At 39.9% G+C, this 26104-nt stretch overlaps 2 protein-coding genes and 1 long non-coding RNA gene across 5 annotated transcripts in view; 1 reads left to right on the forward strand and 2 right to left on the reverse strand.

Moving 5' to 3' along the window:
* Positions 1-417: 417 nt before the first annotated feature.
* dpep2 (dipeptidase 2) lies at positions 418-6357 on the reverse strand. Its single transcript, XM_020079959.2, has 11 exons — positions 6222-6357; positions 5819-5979; positions 5574-5700; positions 5359-5488; positions 4813-4963; positions 4408-4477; positions 3219-3395; positions 2599-2683; positions 2450-2525; positions 1898-2033; positions 418-1025 (listed from the first exon to the last, which is right to left on the reverse strand). The coding sequence occupies exons 2-11, from the start codon at positions 5974-5976 to the stop codon at positions 825-827; spliced, it is 1311 nt and encodes a 436-aa protein (XP_019935518.2). The 5' UTR covers positions 5977-5979; positions 6222-6357; the 3' UTR covers positions 418-824.
* Positions 6358-6574: 217 nt separating this feature from the next.
* LOC109624988 (uncharacterized) overlaps positions 6575-26104 on the forward strand; it is a 32371-nt gene continuing 12841 nt past the window's right edge. The window contains exons 1-4 of one of the 3 annotated variants that reach the window (XR_011239619.1): positions 6575-6770; positions 6872-6934; positions 19827-19950; positions 23085-25691. This is a non-coding gene — a long non-coding RNA (uncharacterized lncRNA). Of the gene's footprint in view, positions 6771-6871; positions 6935-19826; positions 19951-23084; positions 25692-26104 lie in introns of those variants that run through there. The other 2 variants (XR_002202432.2, XR_002202433.2) reach the window with 2 other exon arrangements.
* Positions 9805-16867, reverse strand: LOC109624987 (uncharacterized). The gene has a single exon (XM_069516788.1). It carries the CDS (start codon positions 16013-16015, stop codon positions 15197-15199), a length of 819 nt encoding a protein of 272 aa, XP_069372889.1. The 5' UTR covers positions 16016-16867; the 3' UTR covers positions 9805-15196.

A 26104-nucleotide genomic window follows, 5' to 3' on the forward strand; every position in this document is an offset into this window, starting at 1 on the left:
TCCTAAAATCATTTTTGATGTGTCCTGTGTCCCGTCCACTAACAAAGGTTATCATTAACATGTTGTCATCCATTTTCAAATACAGTCTATGGTACAAGTCAACAAGGGTGTTTAATATGTAATGGATAACCCATGACAAGGTGTGCAGTAATTAAAGACATTAAATTCTAACAAGAACGCTCATGGTCTCTATAACAAAAACCTTTTTAAGGATAAAGCTGATTATCCCACATCACAATTCTTTGAATGAGACTTACTATATGTTGGCAGTACTTTAGAGAAGCAGCTAATCTTCAGGTTTGAAGCACAATGACACTGTTACATCACAGCTATGTGCTTATCTGAAAATCATGCACATGTTGTGGACGTTATATATAAAATATCAAAATAAGCTCAACACAGCAAAGTCTCATCAACTTTGTTTTCAACACAATGTTTATTCTGAATCTTATAGAACGCAGGGCATCAGGCTCTGAGTAACTGCTCATCTGAGTTAAAGATCTGGTTTTAACCATTTCTAAGTTCAATGAAAAAAGACAGGGCAGTTGTCTGCTTGGCCAAACAACTAAAATACACACTGCACTGAGGGTGCATAATGTTACACTTCGCCTTGACTGCTTTGTTGAAGCCTTCGATACCGTTTCAGCAATAAATCATGTAACTTTTCACATAACTAAACATTTTACCATAATTATTCCCAGCATAGTGACCCCACCTCCAGTCACATTATTGGTCAACTTTCACAAGCAAAGACAAAAACTACTAATTGAAAACAACTTTGAATAATAAAGTTCCATCTTTGGCTGAAGTGCATTTTCCAATATTCAATCAATCATAAATATGCTGGAAAGCAGCAGAACAGTAGCCAGGATCAGCAGATCTGCAGCTCCTTGTTGGGCTCTGGAGGAGCTAGTCTTCTGTATTTGATTCTCAGGAAGCTTAAAGCCTAGTCTGCAGGGGTTCTGGACCATCTCCTCGGGAATCGGGATCTCACTGGGTGACTTGTGACTTAAGTTATTACGCACCTGGAGGAAAATACAGAGAGACAAAAAAGGGAGGTGACATTTGAAATGAGTCAACTTTTGAATTGGTCTGTGCTGTTGACAACGTCTCATAAACTGTAAAAAAACTATAATTTCATCTGTTGGATGTTCATTATTATTCAGTCAATCTCAGGAGGCCAAAACGATTACTGTTGAATTTGAAAATGTTATTTTGACAAAGAGGGAGTTTTTTCAAAAAGTGGCCACAAATTCTTAAAGGCGGTGAGTGTCCAGACAGAGACATATTACTGCCCTGGGTTTGTGCCTCTGACAAACTGCAGTTTCAGTTCTCCCTGGTATAATGCATTAACAAAAATATGAGGTCGCTGTGGCCTTTGAACTTTTACCACAGAAATCTAATCAGTTCATCTTTTAGTCCAAGTGAGAACTGGTCAAACTGAAGACATTTCTTAAAAGCAAACTTGTTTCGTTAGGTCATTGTGATCTTAGCCTTAAATTTTGATCATAAAATCGAATCAAGTTATTGAATGAGTCTACGTTTGAAAGGATTTGGTCGAGGTTTTTGTAAAATAACGAGGTGACAGTGACCTTGACCTTTGACCTCCAAAATCTAATCAGGTTGTCCTTAGGTCCAAGTGAATGTTCTTCTGTACAACTTAATATTTGAACCAGATTTGAAAAAATTCCCTCAGTGATACAGTGTTCACAAAAAACGGACATAATGTGTGTGGAGGCATAATAAAATAAACTGATAACAAGTCCAATATTTCACATACATCCTTTACTCATTTTCTATAGCTGAACTTTTGGGACATGAATCTTCCTACTATTTATTAATCCAGGAAAGCTTTATATTTGACAAGAGAATACAGTATATTAATCTTCCAGCTCACCCGCTCCACCTCCTCAAAAACCCGCAGGAAATTCTTTCTGAGGACACCAGCCAATTCGCCCTCTGTCCAGTTCCTCCGCAGCAGTTCCTGGATCAGGGCAGGATACTTGGACACATCCTCTAGCCCCATGGGTAATCTGCAAAAACAAATTCACAAATATTTATTTTGCAACTGACATCACTAAAAACGAGTAGTGTGTGTGTAAGTAAATACTAGTTACCAATTACAACAATAAACACTTCAAGCCTTTTATTATTTGCTTTGTGACATTGATTTTTGGAACTGATGATGCCTGCATGTAGGGAATCAATCAAATTCATTTTCAGTCAGCTGACTGCTGAGACAGCCGAATTGTTGGTATGAAGACAGGCTGGTTCATGAACACCCTCCAAAACATGTCAGGAGAGTACAAGTGTGCTTACCAGGCTTTGTTTGGTTTCTTTGTGTGCATATGCAAGTTGATGTTTTTTTTAATCTTATCCTTCAACTGGGTTTTAGAATACCTAGAGGCACTAAAACTGCAATGACAATTTGCAAGGGAGTAATTCTTACTCTGGGACGCCTTCATAGTCCGCCCCTATTCCGATCGACTCAGCTCCAATCACCTTCTTAATGTGATCAAAATGGTCTGTAAAACACATAATAAATAATCACTGAGAAACTCCAAATTCCAGATTTAAAGTTCAAAACAGATGCCTCACCAGCCACATTAGAGATGTTAGCCTCGGCTCCACAGGAAATGAATCTGTTGTAGAAATTCACCATGATCAACCCTCTGTTCTTTTTCTGAAACACAACACACACAACTCATGGGACAAACTGTGTATAAATATATTTTCACACACAAAGAACCTACATTTCCATCTCATATTCCTTCTTTAGCTGTGCTGGTAAAGATGCGGTTAAGATCACTGAAAATATTCACCAGTGGTGGCAGCGTGGCTGGTATTGTTTTCACCTTGTGAGTGTGTGTGTGTTTGTAATTACTAATGTTGTGGGGATTTAAATCTATTTACACAGCTGCGTTATAGGGACTTGTTGCCCCCCAATAATTCAGGAAATGTGGGTCAATGTAATGTCTTCTGAAGTCACAGAGACACAACATAAAGTATGAGTTTGTGTTTAGCAGGAAATACTACAGAGATGGTTTTGACTACTTTGGCATGTGTTTATATGTTAGTAGCTAGATTTTGTCATCCCGTCACTAAACTGAGTATCCATGTAATAACGTTGCGGCTGGTGTGAATAAAAGTAGAATTAAATAAATGATCAGTGAGTTGATGAGCAGGCAAACAATTAATCAGTAATTTGGTTTGCTCACCAGCTCGAGCAGCAGCCAGTCAGGTACATTGCGATCGTGATTACAGATGGCTTGGGAGGACGAATGGCTGAAAATAACAGGAGCCTTGGTGTGGTTCAGCACAGCCAAGGCTGTGAACGAAGAAGTGTGGGAGATGTCCACTATCATCCCCAGTCTGTTCATCTCCTCCACCACAGCCTTGGAAAAACACATCCAAAAACCACTAAATCAACCAATCACAGTATCATGGGAAGGAAGGGCATCAATTCAGCCAACACGGAGGCAACTGTCACACATGCACATGCACAGAAACACTCAGGAAACAAGACAGCGATCAAGGAAGTCCTACAAGGAAGAGGCAACTGAAGAGGAGATGCATTATAAAGCTGTCTATTCAAAAGAAGCAGTTTATATTATGTGTTATCTTAAATCTAATTTGGATAACAGCTGTGCCTCTTAATTTAATTTGCATAGCATTAACAAACTAATGATAACAAGGTCCAGTCTGTTCAGCGCAGTCCATTACTGAGGTGTCTAAAAGCTTAATGATATAATAATAGTAAAATAGTAATAATAATAATTGGGCAATACAATATAACAAACACACATGAAACAGACTCTAGCTCTAAAATGTTGAGTGGCTAGTTGACAGCAATCATTCATTAACATTAAAGGTTCAGTGTGTAAGATTTAGGTGACAGGGATGTATTGGCAGAAATGGAATATGAAATAATCCTTGTGATGTTTTCACTGGTGTGTTTCATCTAAATTGTATGAATTCTTCTTTTCTTTATCCTAGACTGGGCCCTTATTGAAATACTTTATATTCACATCAGGAGCAGGTCCTCTCTGTGGGAGACGCCAAGTTTTTACAGTCATCCAAACTGGACAAACTAAAAACCCTTTGAGTTTTATGACAACTGAAGGCTGCCACAGGTTCTCTCTCATGTTTGGAAGGGGAGGTTGAGGTGAGGAGTATTCAGCTGCAACATGCACCTTCACCACTAGATGTCACTACATTCTACACACCGCAACTCCAACTGTCATGTTTATGGAATGGTTTTTCATTTTAAATAAAACATCCATCTTACATATTCAGTTACTTTATGTTCTGATGACACAAAACCCAAAATGAACTGACACTTCCTGTATTGTGGAACATGATGAATGAAACAATTCTGCAGTTGATATGACTGAAGATTGAACTTACCTTCCCAAAGCTTGTCAGGTTCTCAGTCCCACTTTGATAAAACTTATATTCTTGTACAGCTGCCTTTGCCCTGCATTGAGACATTTTTTTTATTAAAACCACAAATCATGACAATCAGAAGGTGTGAAATATAAAAACATGTTGCCATGTTAAGGGCATTTGTAGGTGTGTCTGTATTCCTCATTCACCTGGGGCACATTCAGTGACACACACTGTCGCATTCCAGAGAAAGTACAAATATAGGTTATTTTGCATAGACGGAAAATAATATACAGTAAATACGTTTGACCATTTGATTCAGTCAATCTGGTAAAGAACTGCGTCCTAAACTAAATCTTACCAGCAAAAAAGTATTTGTCTAGTATAAATATTACATTGAAAATAAATTCATTTTAAATTAATTACCAGGGTGTATTGCAGTTATGTGTGATGGTCATGGACCGGACCCCAAGTTGGTAAAACATCCGCAGAGTTTGCAGGCTGCTGTCGATGGAGTGCCCCCCCTCAACGCTTATGAGACACGCTGTCTTATTGTCCATTTTAGCTTTTTTCAGTTCTGCAGTGACAGACAACACATTGTATGACATAAATGCCTCAGTTCAATCCGACAGTCAGAAGCTGTCTCAAGATTTCATTGTCATTCATTCAGATAAAACCTAATATTTAGTACAAGCCAGTAAAATGTGCAAAAAAAGTCAAACAAAGAATTCTGAATCTTTTGAAAATGTACCACAGTTTGTTTTTGTGTTTTAACTTTTCATTATGATGAACACATCACTTTAATTTCCATTCCCTCTCTCAAATTATGGTCTGTAAATAAGCCATTTGGGATAATACACATTTAAATTATGGGCGGAAACAAAAAAAAGCCCACAGTACATGGCAAATCATACATAATTAGTTGCAATTGAGAGATTTGTCTCAAACAATGTTTGTGGATTTGTACAATACCTTCGGAAGATGTGACCAACTTAAACTCATCGTACTCAGTGCACATGCGTCTGATCAAATCCACTTGTTCCAGTGTCAGTCTCACGGCGTCCTTTTCTTGGGTCGTACAGAACACAAAGGCTGCGAACATCTTCCCAAGGAAGAGAGAGAAAGAGACATTTGAGTTACCCGCCTGACTACCATTCTGGGCCAGAAATCCCTTAGTAGGATAATACCTGTGTCTGAACATGGCCTGCTTGGAGACGATTGATGTCGGTGCTCAGTTTGCTGACATCATGAAGGTCAATTTTATTCAGGGAACTGTTGTAACCTATCCTCAGCTGAAAAGCGATGTCATTATGACTAACATATGAGGGCATGAGAAGTGGGAGAGACAGGATGGAGATGCATTTTAATCTGATTCAAGACATTTATTTCCACCAATGTGACTCTTGTAGAGATGACATCAAAAAAGTTTTACCCATCAATAAGAGGATTTTCGGTCATCAAGGTGTGTGCTCTCTCCCTGTCAGTGTTTGCAGATATGACATGACACAGAGAGGAGAGTACTAACAGGTTCCTGATGGAGTGCATGGAAAAGCTGCTTGAAGCACTTGTCACTGTTTTCCTAGAAGTCATGGTCTGAGGACAAACACACACACACACACTACAGTGTCAGCTAGAAACAACAGAGCATCTGAATACATGTTCTGAATGGGACTTAAAATACATTACCCTATAACTCTGATTACATATTTATATGTTTTTGTTTATTCTCACAACCTATTAGCACAGAAAAGCACAGAAACAATTTTATTTTATTTGGAAATTAATAACTAATACATATATTTAATAAAACAAATAATACAATATAGCAGACTTACATGCAGGTTGTTGTTGGCAGGTTGTTCTTCTCTCTCACAGTTTGAACTCTGCAGCGTCCAAAACAATCAGAAGCCTCACAGGACTGCAGTGCTGCGTTCAAGGCGCGTCCGGAAAATATCCCTATTATCTCACTGACTGAAGGTTGAAGCCCCAGATGAACTGGGGCGGGGCCTCAAAGCTTTTTTTAAGCATTGAAGTGAATTGTTCTGAGACTTGACAGGTCACATGAACAAACCAACAATGTGAAACACAATCCAAACTTTAATTTCGTATCTTAACTGACATACAACACGCATTTTGATTTATCTAGTTGCTTCCCCTCGGTTATGAATCGTACGAGGGATGTATGAACGCAGCATGGAGTTAATTGACGCCACCTGCTGACCGGACTGTTAGCTCAAAATGCTAAAAGGAGCAGACCATTGATCCCTGTGTAATTCTTCTTTTACATTTACGTTGAAGTTGCTCGGCTACCATGTGTGTCTGCTGTAAAACCAACAAACACACCATCTCCTTGCACTTGGGAATCTGTAAGTCAAAAGAAAAAGGTAAACTTTTTAATTTGGTAATGCTTGTTTTGCTCCCAAGCTAACAGCAAGACAACTTCCTGCTTCCAATCTTGTTTGGCTAAACTAATTTGTCTTCATAGCCGACAGGGAGAGGATTCTCTTCAAAGCTGAAGTGTAAACGGGTTAAAGCACGAAAAACAAGGGTAAGTGTTGACAAAGTTTGTGTTGAGATGTTTGTGTTGTGTGTGACTGGAGGGTATAAGTAGGATCTTTTAACAGCAGATGCTTTCATCAAGGAAAAGCATATGTCTCACTAATTACATTAATAATTCCTCTGTGAGAAAGTGCCATCATTTAATGTGCATTTCCAAGTGCTTCACCTGTTTTATTGTGCTGTTATTGAAAGTGTTGTGATGATCTGTCTCATCTGCTGGTTTGGTAATGCTAATGAAGCCCATCTGATACACAGTCACAGCAGCCAGTAAACTGAAGGCATTTACATGACCAAGTATGGGACAAGGGTCATTGTGGGTGATGAGAGGCATGCTCTGGCCTCCAGCTATTTACAAATTCCCCCAATCTATTTACCAGAACAAATACAAAATGTCATTTATTCCACAAGCTGTTAAGTTTTTAAACAAACGAAAATGTGAATATCCAGTTGGTCTGGACCAAATATCCACCTCTGTCACTCCAGAGCTGCTTGAATGTAAGTGAGAGTGTTAGTTCTGGCTATGTCTGATGTTTGTGATTGTGGAAAAGCCTGTGATTATTGCTGCAAAGTTTGCCTACGAGTACAAATAAAGAATCTATCTGTTTAAGTGTACCAACTAACTGTTTAGTTGCTGGTTAATCTATATGCACAATACAAGCAGCCTGAAATGTAATCATCTGCATTGAGCTCAGCCATTGATGCTTACACTTGTAATTGTCTTACTGTGACATGCCTGAATATCCTCTCTGAAATGCACAAGTCTCATTTGTTGAAGTGACATTTCACTGCATTGGAAGAATGACAACATAGCTATTTCACACAGTCAGATTTTGGTTAGTTGGAAGTTATTATCAAAACAATATCATTCTTTAACCAAAAAATCATATTTTTAATACAATAAACACAATTTTGCTACCAGGGAGCCAGTGGTCTGTACCTACACAGAGACATAAGCCGATACAGTGTGTGAAAGGATTGACATTTGGATCACACAACACAACAGGGCAGGAAGTAAGAGAGAACTTATCTTATTAAGTTATCTGATACTGATTGTTGTGAAGCCTCCCAAATGCCTTCCGTGCTCCGGCGGCTTATATATTGTCCCATTAGTCTGTGAGAAACATCTACAGATCTACAAATGGCAACCGAGCTTTGACAAGTTTGGACAGTATTTGTGAGTTAAGTGCTAGAGGAAGTGTCTTAATAGTTTCTAAGGAGTAGTAGTGTTAATGGCAAATGCATTACATGTGTTTGAGATAATCGTTTTTTTTGCTTGAGTAGTAATTTGGTTTTCTTTGGAAAGAGGAAAGCTACAGACTGCAGTGTGTAAAAGGTGTGTTAAGCAGTTTCATGTCACAAATAGTCTATTTTAATTTAGGACTGTATGCGAAGCTATGTTTCTTTTACATGTTAATCGTTAGTATCCAAGTAGAATGATGTGCGTGGGCAAAACGACCAATGTAATTACTCTTTGGTAACTGTTGACTTAAACAAAACCACCTGGTGAAATACATGAGATGTACTCATTATTAATTTTAGATATAACAATCATGGCACACAGTAGACTGCATACTCAGGCCAAGGCCCAACAGCAGTCAACTTAAATTCAATCAAGCCACATCAAACTGCACATACGCATAGATATCATTCCTGAAAATGTGTCAGATTTTTTTCTTTCATCAAGATCCACAAATTATATTGCAGGATATTGATAACGATGTTGAAAATCACCTTATCTTGCAATATTAAAGAAAATGAATCCCCCTCCCCACCACATCCTTCCACCAAGTTTTGTGGTAATCTGTTCAGTTGTTTTATGCTGCTATCATACAAACGAATAAAGACGAAAGCACTACTTCCTTGGCAGAAGAAATTATTGTTGCACAGAACCTTCAGTCCCACTGTCTGTTCAAGAGTACTACTTTCTTTCAGGGATCATTCTCCTTCCCCAAAAAGGTGCATCTGATTTTGTGAACTGTATTTTATAAGCTGGTCTGAACGCAGTGGTCCACACCCCATAAAACAGCATCTGCTTTAATTTTCTTTCAAACTTGGAATGTGCGTGTGCTTAATGAATCCAGGGTGGATTGTGCAAATGTGAATGAGTGTGGTGTTGATGGGGAGCATCAGGGTGCCACACATGAATTTCAATTAATTTCAGTAGGAAGATGCAGAGCCTGATTCTCTGGTCCACCCACTGAGATTTGGCCTTGGAGTCTGTAATGAGGAGAGTGATTCGGCTGTGATTGGAGCACCCTACTGCTTCAATGGAGTAATCACAACTGTGTTGATATTACTCTACCAATCCTCCCACTGCGCGGAGTGGACCCCCAGCTGACACTGTTTGAATTCAAATTAACCAAATCATTTAGTCATATTGCAGACCTTGGCGTGGATTGTGACTGGCAGTACAAGAGATACAAATCTATTACGTTAAACTGTGTCTTTATACTTTGATGAGGAAGCTTGAGACCAATTTTTTGTGTAGCTGGCTGCTGTACCTGTTTTAAAAAATGTGGTGGAAAGCACAGGTCACTATTCAGTAAACAACTTCATAAAATTGTATCTGTATAATATTTTCTTTGAAATCCCAATAAAACATTGATTCCTTCGCAGAGAAGCTCTGTGAATCACCCTGAGAAAAAAGATAACTCCTTTTAGGAAATGCTTCTGGCCTCAGATGATTTTTGGCCTGTACCAGTACTAGAAATATATTTTGTGTAACATTTAATTACACCACCCAATAGATGATACAAAGTGGATTTTGAATTACTACAGAAAGACATGGGAAAATCTGTCTTTCAAACAGACCTAGTAAGTCATTGTTATTGATTTAATTGTAATGCTGATATAATTAAAAAGTAAAATGAAATAGCAGTCTATTCCTTTTAATTATAGTTGTGCTCTGAATAAGTTATTGGAGCAGAATCCTTTTACATCATTTTACAGTTTATATAAAACACTCCCCCTAACCAGTAGATTGGTTGTCCAGTTTTAAATCAGCACCATCATCCTTGTTTTAAACACTGTCTACAATCCTGCAACCTGAACGGTTATACAGGTTTGCTGTTTGTCCCTACATCCTGATGTGACCCAAAGAGCCTCTGTTGAACTGTGCTCCTGTGGTGGCTGGCATACTTGATACTTGTTATGTTTAGGGATGTTGTCATGGTTAGAATAATAAACACAGTAAAGTACGGTCATGGATCATACTGATTGAATCAGTTATTTCATCAGAGAGTATTTGGAGCTGCTTTTTTGATTGGCTTATGATATCGACTGACATTTCAGTCTTGGTGTTTATGTTTACCAATATGCACCAATATTGAAACATTTATTTTATATAATAAACAATGCTGTAAATATTTGCATGTTTACATCTTGCATGAAAGTTTTCATAATTTAATTTTACATACATATCCTAAAATATACAATTTGAATAATAAAAGCAATATTCTTATTTTGGTGGTGAGCTTCCTCAGGGAAGGAAAAGCTATGCAGTTGCTGCACTTTTTAAATATCTGTTGCATATACAGTGCTACACTTTTATTTATCCAAAGTTTTGTACAGAAGGCTTTTTAGCTTCTTGCAGTGTGAGATGCTTAAGAAAACCAGTGCGCTGTCTTTTCAGTGATTATATTGATCACACAAATAACACTTAGAGGCAGCAGATGTTCATCACTCAGGGCTGAAAAGATCATGACTAACAATGATAATGTAACCCAGAAGCACTGCAGGGCACATAACACTTCTATGTTTTTGTTTGTACTCTGTAGCACTCTGAGTCATTATACAGTATTTAACACACATACCCCACATGGACATTTTTCATGAAGGGTCAGAGGACAAAAGCTGAACCAGGGTTTATTCATATCCAGCTCACCATTAAAGCATTTATCTTCATGTGTCCTGCCTCTACCCTTTTACTAGATACTGAAACAGAGCGAAGAACATATTTACTGGGACAGACCTGTAAGTGTCAGCGATGTGTGTGTGCATGGGTAGTGTTTCCATTTTTACTTATTTCACAAGTCTTGCATTTCCCGTTTCTCATAAATACCTTTTTAAAGAGTCTGTATCACCAGGTTTGCTTCTCAAAATACTGGCAACCTCCTTTAAAATTTGAATTGTTTAACCTAACTGAGTCTGAGGCCCTCTCATTCTCATTTAGAGGAGAGAATGTTAATAGTAGCATAGAATTCAGGATTTGTACTTGTTGGAATTAAAATATAGCAGCTGGCAGTAAGATTTCAATTAAATGTGTAGAATATAGCATGGCAGATAGCTCCTATTTACTTGTTGTAATTGCAGTTTTATTTTTAAAATACAAAGTTCGTCAGATAATGGTGGTCTTATCTTTGACCCCACAGTTGCTAGTGCTGCAAATGTCGAATTTATATCAGCAACAGCAACCCTGAACCAGGATGCATCTTTCTACATTTGACTTGGAGTGAATTTGTCCACCAGAGGGCAGCAACAGTCAGAACAAATCCTTTTTGGTATTCATCATGTTCGTTAGCTCTTAAATCATATGAGAGAATTATTCAAAAACCGGCATGATTCAAAAACTCTCAGATGCACGCATGTAACCAAACACATACATTAATGAAAAAAATAATTCAAAGAGGTAAAGAGAGAAACCCTTAAAATAATTTGTAATCTTCCCCAGTTTCCTTTACATTCTAACAACATGATGCTGCTGCTGCTACTACATGTCCATGTTGCTATCCATTGAGTCATATCTTTCTTTTTTAAGATGTGTTTTATTCAGGTTCAATACAGTGTGCCTTCCTTTTCTATCAGGGCTTGTGAAAGACTGCTGAAACCATTTTAGTCTCCAAACTTCTCATTTCTTTTGCCCTGGATTCTGGCAGCCATGTAGTCAGTGTTCATTATCTGCTCTTACAGCTTTGACTTTAGCACAGCAATTACATCCTCAGCTGCGCTGATTAATCCAACATGGAGGCATTTCACAAAATGGTTTTGAAAAGACATTTCCAGACACTTACCAGGGAGTAGCTGTGGCACGGCTTGTTTATGCAGATAGACCACAGCCAGTCATATTGCAATAAGATGTTTTCAATGGCTGCTTAAGTGTTCTCTTAACTTCTAGTGTACAGTGTGCAGAAAACAATTGACTGTTTGTAAATAAATTTTTTAATCTATTTTAAACAAAGGTATGCCAAACTTCATGCTCTAGGGGTTATATGTACAGTATTTCTCTATTGTTCAACACATTCCCTCTGTGGACATTCGTTAATATGTCTCCACTGCTTTGTGCTTAACTGCTTAACCTTCCATTCTCTTGCAGCAATCACACAATCAATCACTGTCCCATTACTTGACAAGGCAGACAAAGAGACTGTATGAGTGAGAAAAACCTTTTGGCCTGTCTTGACAAGCAGGAGGAATGTTGACTTCAGAGGCTAACACAGGCAGAAAACATAGGCCCAGTAAATATTCAATTTAAAGGATTCCCAGATAAGGCGAGTTGAAAAATTGAGGCAGCACCCATTCTTCTAGATAAGAGAAGACGGAACCATCTGGAGGCTGGGAGATAGCGAACTCCCACGCCATCCTAGAGACCTCACTCTCATCTGCTGCAGCAGCAGAGAAGGGGAAAAAAGAGTGCCAACACTTTCATTATGTTAACTTCAAAATGAATTTATTCACAGTCAGCGCATGCAGTTATTGGCTTTGGTAAACAGAAGGTTACTGTTGTGTCTGCCATGATAGATAACTGAGATTGGTCAGCGTTAATATAATGTTGTGTTCCCTTTTTAGAGATTTAATAGTTTAATAAGTATGTTTCAAGATGAGTATTAAAAAAGAAAAGTAAAATGATTTTTTTGTTCTACTTTCTGCTGAAATCTTAAATATGCTACATCCATTTTTTACAACAAAAAAAAGATCACTGTTTTCTAACAAAAATACACCCACAAAATCTATGCTTGACCCAAATCTTTATTATGTCCATCCTCTTTTTGACTTCACCTTCAAGAGTAAATATAAGCAGCTACTTGGCCTGTTTCACGGAAAGAGAACATGCGTTTGAAAATGTTTGTGCACTCGGTTTATTTACGCTGTGCTTATAGTAGAGTTTTCAGTATAGTATATTTTAGGCCTAGGTTTGTATCCCCTTCAATCCCAACCTTCTGCATCTTTAAAAACAAATATCACTGGCAGAATGGACTCTCAACTTCTGAATAACCTTGTCCTCGTTCTTATAATGCACTTGGACTCTTCTCCCATGCTATTTTGTGCCAGCCACATTGGATTTAACTCCAGGATAATGCATTTGCCAGTATGCTTTATCTATTCTCTCAGTCAGGTACGCTATACTGTTATCCCTAATTACCCCCACTACATTTTACACTTGGCCCAGAATTCTTAATGCTTGATAACAGATGCGGGTCGATTTAAAATTTACTTATAGCAGCATTATCTTTTTGACCTGCATCGTGGACTGACTGTCCCACAGGCTCTTGGGTGAAAGCTGTTAACTCTGTGATAACAACGACCTGAAGTGATAACCTTCCAGCAGTCTCGAGGACACAGTTTGCCACATATGTGCTGTATTGCAGTGGCAGCATTTCTTATTCAACCTTGGGTGCTCTGCTGTGCTCTGATTCATTTAATGGGATTGAGAGGGAGGTTAATCACAATGTCTGCCGTAGATGGGTAAAGTGCTGGCTGACCACTATATGAAATATTACCATTTGTATTCCTTTGAAAGAATTTGAACAGAAATGCCACGAGTGAATTGTCCTTTTTTCTCTCTAAGCTGTAATAGAATTGTCTCCCCTGTTAGGAGTCACTTTGATTAATTTACTTTTGGAGGCAGATATCTGCATTTGCAGATTTTCATTAAGATCAACACTAAAAGCTTCAGACAAGGTCCCACTTGTCTAAGTTATTATCCCCAGAAGACGTGGTTGATTAAGTGGAAAGTTCTTAAGTATTTGGATATATCTAGACTTAGGGAGGTTTATTTTGTTTGTCTTGTTTTAGAGCAAATTTTCAAGAAATATATGTAGAAATCTTTAATCCATAAAATTCAATATGTGCACTTATAGCTGTTTTTTTTTTTCACCGCTGCATTCTGTTGATTTTGATCCAATTGCCATACATGTCTGCAGCATCCAGTTAAGCTCCAGCAATTACTCAGAGATACCGTTAGTGTATGGTGTTGCCGTAAAAACTTGGTTCTTTTAAGATGACATTGTTCAGCATATTATATTGCCTGAAACAAATGGCAGAGGTAGACTACACTATACAATAGATGTGATGGGTGGGTAGGCCTATAGGCTGCAAGGGGAAGAAGTGTAGCACGTTGCCTTGATTTTATATTTGCAGGAACTGTAGTGTGAAGCTCTGTCAAGCCTAGTATTAATCCTTTTCTCCACTGTGTTGTGTGATGTTATGTTGTTATCTTAATGATTATCTGTGCTTGTATTTCTGCTCTAGGCATTTCTGTCAGGCTGGGTTGGTTTAGGAGCTGTGCCTTATCAACAGCTTTGTCATTAAATCTGCTTTTATACTGACAAATTTCACTGCCGTTATTTTTATCAAAAGATCAGCACACTGTGATTTTCTGTTCAATCAGAGCCTCTCAAATTCAATAATGTTTAAGAAAGACAGAATGGAATACAAAACGAAGTTTCCTTTAGAAAAAAAACAACTATTTATTTTAACATTTTAATGAGAGTTAATAATCAGACAAATAAAATTGGTGTGTTTTGCATTATTCAATTCATCAATGGCTTCAATCTGCTTTTACTTAATGTTGTTGGTTCTACAGTGTATTTTCAAAGACCACACTAAAGTGCATGGAGGAATAGAGATGATTGTAATGTGATGTTACTAAATGATTTCGTCCACAGGCCATAGACAGTTTACTGCAACCTGTGCAATTCATGGCTCTTTCTTTAGTTTGTGTGAAATGGGCTATGAATCTGCTAAAGATGTTATAGCACGATAGCACTCATCATCACCGTTTTGTGGCTTTGAGAGATTCTGTTGGATGTGCCGAGAAAGACATCCCTTAAATGCTGTATGTACAGAGGCAAGCTTTTACGTCCCAGTCAAACTGACCTCTGGAGGCTGGAATTGGTACTCAGTTCTTCTGAAAAAGCACTGTTCTGTCTGAGTGAATGTTCTGATTGTCTCAGCATTGTGCTTGAGTGGAGGGCAGCTCCAAATGAACTCCTCTGATTCAATCCGCTCCACTGTTTGACACCCATTCAGCCAGTCAGTGAGGAGGGAGAACTGAGACCCCTTCCCCCAAACACACTCTCTTACAGTGAGTGAAACTGCTGTATGGCAAAGGTCCAAGAGGTCTCTTGCATGCTGTCTGTGAAGCAGATTCGACACCCTCTTTTTCCTCCCACAATGCAGTGAGGGTCTCGGGAGGTTGATAGCCTGGTTCTTGGGGATCCAGCGGGTCTTTGGAAAGAAGAATGCTGATGGAAGGCACAGTCCTGTGCACCGTCATCTCAGATGCCCCCCCTTCAGAACTCTCCCACACCTCTTTGACCACCTTGTAACGGAGTTTAGTCAGCTGGTGCAGAGAGCCCACTTTTCGTTTCATGATTTCAGCACAGGTGATGGTCTTTGTGACAGCACGGCCTGACCCAGTGAAGACCACCTGCCTCAGTCCGCCACCACTTAAACACTTCTCTCCCTGCATGCGTGCCATAGCAAATCCCATTAAGTTGCGGATTTTACTTCCCTCCTTCACACGCATTTCCAGCACCCCAGAAGCCAATCCTGGGAAGGGACAGGGACTGTCCTCTTCAGTTCGGCAGACTTTCTTGAACCCCTCCTGCCCAAGTTTTAGTGCTGGAGGAGGGACTGGTAGTGGTGCTTGCTTCAGCGGGCTGGAAACATTGACCACTGCTGGTTGGCCAACATTTCTGCAACTTTGACCCTGGTAGAAGGTGCACGTGCCTGAGGTCATCCCATTTTCCATTTGTATCTGTCTGCTCACCTCAAGTTCTGGGTTGGACCTGATGGCGTCTCTGGTCAGGTACTGGTTCTGGCCAGTGACCACTCCACACCCTGTGAACATTTCTACTGTCCTCAATGCTCTACTGCAGTGTTAGTCAAGACGCACTCTTGGAAGCAGCTCAACATAATTTTCTTATGTATGTGGCACTTCTCTCTCCCTCCAGTCAATAGCTTTAAAGTTTCAGACTTCACATAAGAAATATTACCCGCTCCCCGAGAGCACTATCAATGAAGTCTTTAATGCTCCCTCTCAGAAGGAGCTGAAGAAATAAGATAAACGCCTGGCTGGTGAATTAAGAGCACTGTCGGGACCATTCAAGATGTTCTTTAAAGAGTATCTCAATTTCATACCACAAATGACTGTATGGAAAGTGCTCAGGAGACGGATAGAAAAAAATTAAAAAATTACTCCTCTTTCCTTCGTTTGTATGTATTTCATATAGTGCTTTTAATTGCAATAGCTGCAAAAGATATGGAGTACTTTGTTGAAAAAACTTTTCTACAGAGAAGCTCAAATTTAAACTCCACCTGTTTCTTTGCGTTGCAGTCCTGCGTTGTTGATTTTGATCTGCTGATCATGTCGCTTTCAACTCAAAACTGACCTCGGGTTGTCCAGCTGTTAAGAGTCCACCTCCTATTTTGGACTCCTAGATGTTTTACTCAAGCTTGAGTATGTTTCCGTCTCCTCTCCTCCTCTCCGCTCATCCTGGCATCCACTGAAGTTGAGGTCAGGTTTGCATGGAGGTCGACACCTGGTGTTTCCTCCCTGGAGCTCTGTCTTGTCTCCAGTGATGCTCTGGAAAGTCTGTTCTGTTCCCCACAAAGAGACATAAGGGACAGGAGCTGCCTCACAAATGCTCACAGGAGGAGTGTCTGTGTGGTTGAGGGGGAGCATGAGGGAAAGGGGAGACAGCCCTCTTAAAGGCGCAGGTCTTTTCATCTTTTAGATGAACACCCTCCCCTCCACAACTGAAGCCTGTCATCTGAGGAAAAGAGGAGGGTAGGGCTACTGTGTTCCTTTAAAACCTAGAACATAGATCCCGGGCAACTTTGTCAATCTCTTTAGAGGACGTTCCAGTGTTCAATGTACTTGACTGATTAAACCTGAGTTTTGAAATAGAGACTCAGTCAACCCTTAAAAATGCATTTTCAGCTACGAAACAATGAATTAAATTAGCTCAGTTATAATTGAAGACATCCTTCAAAGAGCCTCTGAAAGTCAGCAGCATTAAATTGCTCTGTACTTAGCCTTTATCCTATTAGATGTTTGTGACCATTACAATTTACATAATGCAGCATTAATAGCTTCATTGTTGAGGCAATCAAGTGGCGCGGTAAGAATGTCTGTCTCTTAACGCTTGGGTTGTTATATTGTCAAGGCTGTAGAGCCCTTGTGATCAAGGACACAAGGACCACAAAAAGCATAGAGGCATGACTTCTATGTTCAAGTTGCTGTATTACTAGTGACTGTCTTCATTAGTCTGGCGTCTGTGCAGGTGAGGAGATGGGGCTGAAAGCTGGGGTAATAAGCATCTTAATGGGCTTTCAATCACCAGTGGAGGGCGCTGGCTGGCTCCCTTCTGCACCAAGTCTGGCCCAGACAGCTGTAGCATCGCCCCGTTCAGTCCAGTCTCCTGGCCGACAGGTGGATTTGTTTTTGTGTGTGACTGACAGATGGGAGAATAGGTAAAGACAGCCCACTGAGGCTGAACCTATGAGGCCAAGGGAGAGGTAGACAAGTTCTAACTACTCTCTGCACAGTATATCCCATGATGCAGACAGTATAAACTCATTGTGGATTGGCTCAGTCCTTACACTGAGGTTAATTCACAGTGGCATGTGTATTATATTGGATCCCTGTGGTAATAAAAGAAAAAATAAGGAAACCCCCTCCACCCCATTGCCAACCAAGAAAATGAAATGTGGATTTGAATGGCTTTTATTAGCAGTTTGAATGGGAATCATCATTGAAGAATCAATATGCTGATTGAATACACAGAATGATTCACTTTTATTTAATTCTTTTATTTGTATGTATATGGTGGGAGAAGTATTTATCTCTGGAGCCGTTCGAGACACTGCAGGAGACGTAGTAAGATATATCTTTGTTTTGCTTGCCTTTTTTGTTACAAGCTAAAAAGAAGACAGGAGAGAGGGAAGACAGGGGAAGAGGGAGGGTCTGCTCAACACCAAAGTGATCATTCTGTTGTTTGGGAGAAATTACCCTCATCAGTCATACAGAGATGCACAGCTGCCTAAGGGGATCTGGTAATGTTACTGCATAATAAACTGTGTTTGTGTGTGTGCACGGCACACGTTTTTGTGTTCGGAGTGAGTGAGAGGAGCTAAGAAAGTACTGCAAGAGGGCAGGGGGTAAAAAGTCTGATTTAACCACAAAGAGGTTCAAATTAATGGAATAAACCCACTTTGTAATCCTCCCTATTTCGGCACATCATTTATTGTTCCTCAGTGTAACCTCAGAAACCTGTTTGCTGTTAGAAATGTGATAGATTAAGCAATTCAAATGAGCCAAAATGCAGGGTTCTGAGCAAGGCAGTTTCAGAAACATATTTATAACATTTTGTGTCTCTACCAAAGACATAAGTATTCTCCAGATGGCCAAATAAAACCATCATGAGTGTGTGAAGTGCCGTGTATTGACTTTTTTGAACAGAGCTCTTTTTCCCTTTAAGTGGCTTCATTTAATGATGGGTAGAGGAGGTGGTGCTCACGCTTGGTCACTCGCTCCTTCACTCCTCCTCCACAGAGTTGGCCTATGCTCCTGTATCTCTCAAAGCACTTACTCCTCACTTTATCTGACCTTGGCTGGCATCTGTGACAATCTAGGCATTCTTTCCTGCAGGCTTAATTCCTCTGCTTCTTTCAACCGTCAGCCTCAGCTTTCTCCCTTGGCCACCATAATTTAAGTAAAGAAAAACCATTCCCAAACACTGTCAAATAGTAGTGGTTGTGTCTTGCTCCTCACACTCTGTGTAGTTCAAATGTCTGAAGTGGTTGCTGTTGTGAATTGTAGGGCTGTCCCTTTGCCGTTTGTTGCAGCACTGCAGAGTCTAGTCATAGAGGGGCTTGTTGTGCAGTTGTCAGGGCTGTACATGAGCACGGTGCCTCACTGTGACAGCCGGTTGCTCACTTTACGTTAACCGCAAGTGTTTTCACGGTCATCAACCAATGGTGGCCTGGAGGCTGTCATTTTGCTCTGTGTGGAGCTCGCCTGCGGCTTGGTTCTGCCCCACAAACTCACAGCTGGCCCTGGTGGGGGGACAGTGCAACTCGCACACATGCATATGCACGCACTAACAGACACACATGCGCACTGAATGGGCGCACACACACACACACACACACACACACACACACACACACACACACACACACACACACGCGTGCGCGCACAAAAAAAACTATATGCTCAGCATAAGGCAGGCTGTTGGAGCAATTACAGAAACATGGCAGAACACGATGAAGCAGGCCCTACTATCAGAAGGGAAATAGAGTGAGCAGAGGAAAAATGATGACGCCATTAATAACAGGGAGGCTCAGAGGCACGCAGGGAGGTGGGGGTGGATGACCCTCTCTGTGATTTTCCTGTGACAGCACTTTGAGGTGCAAATCGTTGTGTTTGTATTAGATTTTTTTTTTTGGGGGGGGGGTTAAATGGGCATGCTTCAAAGGCAGAAAAAAATAAAACCATGGTGGTGAAATATACCAAATGATGCATCAAGTGATGTTTTTCTGTCACTCAGACATCCATTATTTGAGTAGCCTAAATGACAGGTCAGACCTCCTTATTCTCAGTTCTTCTTTTTTGCATTCCTGTTTCTAGCTATTCATTCACTTTTTCTCTCAAGCAGCGGCTTTCCCTCATGGCACTGCAATGCAGATATGTCTTGCACAGTGGCAAGAAACTATGAAGACGCTTGTGAAAGAAGAATATAAGAGAGAGAGGAGGGAAGGGCATGAAAGACAAGACCAAAGGTAATGGACAGAACTGATGGCAATATGCTACACTACCAGAAATACAGTTGGGCGATGTGTACTGAAACAGGAGAGCGTGCGCGCTCTCACACACACATACACACACACAGACTCTGCTTCTCTCTCTGGGTGTGGGGGTGTGTGGGGGTGGGGTAGGGGGCAGGTTGCACTGCTGCTAGGGCAACATCTTGACTATCAGCCAAAGCTTACAACAAGTCCTTAATACAAGTTTCTGCACTTGTAAACCCCAGCATTAAAATGTAAAAAGCTGATGGTAGACAAAGAAAGACATGGCAACTTTTGATTTATGAGACCTGTCCATGAGACCATGAAAGTTGTGTATTTAGCTTGATCAACTAAACAGCTTTACAAAACTATCACACCAGCTAACAAATGTTTGGATTTCTTTGGAGTGGCACCATGATATAACAGGGTGGCATTTCTTGGTTCAGTATTAAATTGTTCAGGGCACAGTTGTTGATGGTAGCAATGCACCATGATGTTGCTTGCTACCCGCCAATAAACCAAACAAATAATAAGAAGTAAGCCCTGTTGATCTGTTGTTTAGGTGCATTATTGTACACAGCTTGATTAACAGCACTGTCTCTAATTTAAATTGGCAGCAGCCGTTGATGATAGCATTTGTGTTTGGTGCTTCTGTTTTGTCTGGCCTCAGGCTAAAAGTTAATGGAATTTATTGAAAAAATGTGATCAATTATATCAAGAATTAATTGGCCATGTTGAAACTAATCCAAAAAATAAATGAATGCCCCAGAGCAAGCACTCACTAATTCTGTATCTTTCAACAAGGGAATTTAATTCTACTCACCATAAATTTATAGACAAACCAACAAATGTGGGCCACAGCAAGTGGATTGGCGTTTCAGAATAGTAAACTTCAACGCTCAGGAAATTCAAGCTCACATGGAAAGACAATGCCAAATGTTTGATTCTCTAAGGCAGTATGTTCTTATTGGGCTTGGGTACTGTTTACATTTGAACTGATACCAGGACCCATCAGTACTTTTTTTCGTTACTTTACTCTGCATAAAGAAAACAATGTCAGAACAAGGTTTTTCCTAAAATTGAGTGCCTGTGTGCCTGTGAGGCAGCTCACAGAACTGAGCACTGAAATTTGGCTCTGATTGATTTAACGTAACTCAGTAACCAGTAGTACCGACGTAATTCGGTCGGTACCCTTAAAAGAACAGAGTTCAGTACCCAACCCCTTTACTCGAACACAGTTTTATGAAATCTGGTTGGGCAAAATTACCATAATAGTGATTTATATGTACCAGCCTATTTGATAAACATCACTTTTACTTCTATTAGATTTTTAAAATATATTTATATACTATTCAAGGCAGCTTCCTTGGCCACCTTTTCAAAGAGATTGTGAAGCAACATAGAGGGCAGGTGTTGGGCTTAGGTCTACCTGCCTGCTGAGAATTTGGTATGGGAATGCACACAACTAAAGATAATACCACTGGTGTCATGAGATGGTCTGTCTGCCTGCAAGGATGGTGAAAACTTTTTTGTTTTAATTGCCCAACTGTGACAGACGGGTCATTGTGTTTTTGAGATGGAGAGAAAGAGAGAGGGAGAGAAAGCAAGCAAGAGTGAAAAGCTGAAAACAGCTCCATAATGAAGCAATAGTGTAAAATATTAAGTCGGAGATCTTATATGTTATCATGAGAAGTGCCTTATTATGAAAACGGTGAGACTATGGCTGGCCGCCTGGTCTATGTAATTAATGGGAAACACTGTACACTGTTCTTCCAGTAGCCATTCAATCAGCATTTAGTCATTATATTTTTTATAATGTCATTTTCATTCTTTCTGTGGGTTTCAATCTGTCTGGAAGAGTCAGCTTTTCTTGTGTAGAATTCAAATTGCCAAAACACGCTCAAGGGATTTAAAGTAAATGACGCATGCATCCAGTGTTACTGTTCATAATTATGTCTCATAGATATAAGGCACCCTGCTTACTGATCGCTCTTCTACATCTGTGTGAGAATTATATTTGTTGCTGATAAGCAAAGTGAGCATTTTCTAATGATGCAACATTAAACACATTCAACAGGCAAAGTTGTGAAACAGCAGCAGGAAATGTAGTGTGTGGGGTAATGTAATGTTCAGTGGCTGCAGAAAGTATTGAGGCCTATTTACTTTGGAGACCCATTTGTTTATTTGTTAGAAATCAGACACTGACATTTGTAATTGCTTACACTATTCAGACTATTAATTCAGTTAATTTTAGAAGAACCATTGGCAGAAACTATGGAATACCTACTAGTCTTCTTAGGTGAGCCGCTACAAGTTTTGCACACCTGAATTTGAATGTTTCCCTTTCTGTCCTATTCACTCAAGTACCATTAGATTGGATGGCAAGAGACAATGAACTGCCATTACCAGGTGTCTAACAGATGTTCCTTCGGGTTTAAGTGTGGACTTTAATTAGCCACTGAAAGATATTTGAACACTTGTCCCAAAGCTATTGCAGCATTGTCTTTGAAGAATGTTTCAGTTCAGTGTCTTACTGAACTTTGCTCTGTTGCTCTAGGATGGGGTCATATGCATTTGTCGAGCAGCTTTCCATCATGGATGTCTCTTGCTTCAATCATAATTCCTTCGGCTCTGATTAGTCACCCTGCCCCCCATAGAATGATGCTGGTTGTATTGGCCAGTTTAAGAGGCATGTCTGGGGTTTGCCAAGCATAGTGATTAGAGTTTGGCTCAAAGGATTCAATTTTGGTCTCATTAGAATATATATATATACACAAATTTTTTTCTATGTTCATGCTCTCAGAGGAAGCAGTTTTGCTGTTTTGACACACAAGTGGGCCATCATGTCATTTACTTAAGTGTCTCTCTTAACCTCCCTAACTAAGGCCCTTCTTGACCTGTTACTTTTTAGAGCAGACAGCCAATTTTAGGAGTCCTAGTGGTTCTAAACTTATTCCATTTCAAAATTATGTAGGGCAATTTACTCCTGGGGACAGTCAAAGCTTTAGAAATGGTTTTATATGCTTGCCTTGATTTGTGCCCCACAGCAAAGTTTTATCACAGAGGTCTACAGATATTTACCATGTCTGGGGCAAGAGTGATTCTCAAGCATGTCCTCTGTGCCCCAGGAAAGGAAAAGGAAAATTCTGGAGGTGGGCCACTACCACTGGCCATATGAGCAGGGACTGACAACAGTTGCAGAGGCAATCTCCATAGCGGTGGCCAACAACAAGCATGTGCGCAGCCATTGGAACATCAGCTTTATAAGATGCTAAGGGAGAGGTGGGTGAAGTGTTTGAGTCCACAAAACACTTCAGGCCCAATCTAGATCCCAAATAAAGAGTGCTCAATTGCATGTGCATTATAACAGATTGCATGTTTGATTGGTGGGCGTTTTGGCGATAATCTACTAAATATAATTGCGCAAAAGATAACAGGTGCAAAGTGGTAGAATCAGTGGTATTTAAAAGAGGGTTTTGCATGCTTTACTGGTTTCCGCCATGGAGAGCAGAGTGACCCTAAGTGCAAAGGGAAATTTATTGCCATGGCATTGGAGTTGTTAGTGTAAGAGGAAAACAAACATGTTGTCGATCTACAGCAAAGAAATAATATAACTCAAAGAAATGTGACATGGGAGAGTGTCTGCGAGAAAATGAATGCTGTGGGTAAAACAAACACAAATGAAATTAAGAAAAGATGGCAGGATAAAAGAAGAACAAAAGAAAAAATTGTTCATAATAAGAGCTTGGCAAATAAAACAGGTGGGGGGCTGGTGGAAGAAATGCCTCTAACCAATATTGCGCAGGAGGTGAGAGCTGTGTCCTCTGTGGCACAAGCGCTCAGGCAACACACCCGGGCCATTGTAGCTCACATGGAGCGTGCACCAGGCAGCTGATCAGTGCTGTATCTGGTATGATGATGGCCATCAGTGACCCAGCAAGAGAGGGATTATTTTTGCTTCTGTCAATCCAAACATGCTAACACGAACTGAAAAAACTGCTCTCTCTGTCTTCTTCCATCCCATCTCCTCACCACAATAACTGCAGCCATCTGTGCGTAATGCTGTGACGATTAGCACCTACCGTTCAAACGTACTTAATATAGACGCAGTTTTTTCAGGCTGTGAAAATCACATTGCGTGTCTTAAATTAAAGTATTTGTATCTACTCTTCCCAATATTTTGCGCACTCGGATAGATACGCCTGATATTGCATATTCATTAAGGGAAACGTACTAAATGAACAGTGCATGTTATTCTGCATGCAATCCTCAGTGCGCAACGTTAGTAGATCAGCATGCATGTTTTTTTGCGTGTGAAATCAAGTTTGGACATGTTTTTACATGCGCAAACCTTTAGTTAGATCAGGCTCTTGGAGTTTCAGGGGTAAACTGCGCTGCAGTCAAATCCAATACAATTCAAGTAAAAAAAACATCAAATGTGCTTTCATTATTAAGTTACAGTTTTTCTACAACATTTTTCTTTAACCACTGGTGTCATCAAGTCAACCTTTTGGCCACTTTGGGGCAGTGTGAATGCATCAGTGTCATACTGTATAAAGGTTAAAATTGTGAACATGGATAGATGAATGGAGATACTTCTTTCATCCTGAGGGAAATTTAGCACTATCAGTCCAATCCGCCTGGGTTCTGCTTGACAAGCTGATTTATACATCGCTCAAACATAAAATAGAATTTGCATTTATTTGTTGTTGTCAACCTGCAAAGGAAGGCCCAAAATTCACTTTAATTTTAACTAGAGCTGTACAATATTAGGAAAACATGCGATATGCAATAATCTTGAATATTGCGATAACAATGTGACTTTCCATAAATAAATAAACAAACAAACAAACAAACAGTCCCTGGCTACGGATGCACAGACCAAGGACAGCTCCACTGCCCAAGCTAGAAGGTGCAAATCCCGGCCACAGCACCACCAAGTCCGGGGCAGGCACAAGGGAGCCATGCACAGCTCCACTAAGTAGAATTACAGCGTTATTTTGGGTCCTTTTCATACATGTTTGGACCGTGACCTGTTATTTTTTTAACAGTCTTTAGTGGTCAGTCATTTACTGCTCCTCTCATTCATGGTGTGCACTGAGCCAACCCCTAACCAAACCGAGCACACCCCGGCATCTCGTCCAGCTCTATATACATTGTCTAAGTTAACAAAGTCTGTTTTTACCATACACTGAATATAAAGATGGATGTAGTGTCCGTGACATTACCCGTGGGCGTTTCCCCCGTCGCAATCTTGCCGGTGCATGACTCTTCCTAGTTCCTGGCCAATCCAAATATAAGCAAAGAGGAGGAGCACGAGCTGTTCTGAATGAATACTGAAAGCTGAGCCATGCCCATAGGGCTCAACGTTACCTGGTTAGCTCAAACTAAGGAGCTAGGCTACATGCTACACGCTGTTGCTAACCGGCTAGCGCTGTGGTGTAGTTCCTTCGGATGGTCACAGTCGTCACAATGCACTTAACCAGAGGTAAGTTACCCTGACACTATACAACAACAAACGTATTGATTTATCTATTATCATAATCAAACTACATATGCTTACATCCATCAAGTCATTTTTAATATGTAATTCTGGTAATTTACCATGTATTTAACTCAAAGTTAGCCACCTCAGTCTAAGTTTTCACGTCACTTTAGTAAAGAGTCATTTGGTTAGTTGATTGTTATTATGATAAGTTAATATTAACAAGATACATGTGCAAGTTGCATGTGATAGTAGCTATACAATGTTTCACAAATGTTTTTATAGGGGTTGTATAACCACCATTACTATTACCACCTTGTTAAGGAATCACAGTGAACTAGACTCAGTGCAGATGTTTAATGACAGTTTAGATGTGATTATAATCTCCACACTGCTGTAAGAAGAGCTTATATTTATTATATTTTTATCTGTTTTGACATTGAAAGAAGTCGAGGGACTTGATGTGGACTGTTAGCAACAGCCCTGTGAGATATTTGACCTTGAATATTAGGATGAGGTATGAAGATATTTTATATACTCTATTTGTACAATATGTCTCTTTCTGCACTAACGTTCTTGCTGAGATCATCTGTGGTGCTTCCACTTGCTGAACACAGAATAAACTATAAGTATCAGTCTTGGCTGCTTAACACATCTGATATT

The sequence above is a fragment of the Paralichthys olivaceus genome, chromosome 1, assembly GCF_024713975.1.
Source record: "Paralichthys olivaceus isolate ysfri-2021 chromosome 1, ASM2471397v2, whole genome shotgun sequence".
NCBI classification, from domain to species: Eukaryota; Metazoa; Chordata; class Actinopteri; order Pleuronectiformes; family Paralichthyidae; genus Paralichthys; species Paralichthys olivaceus.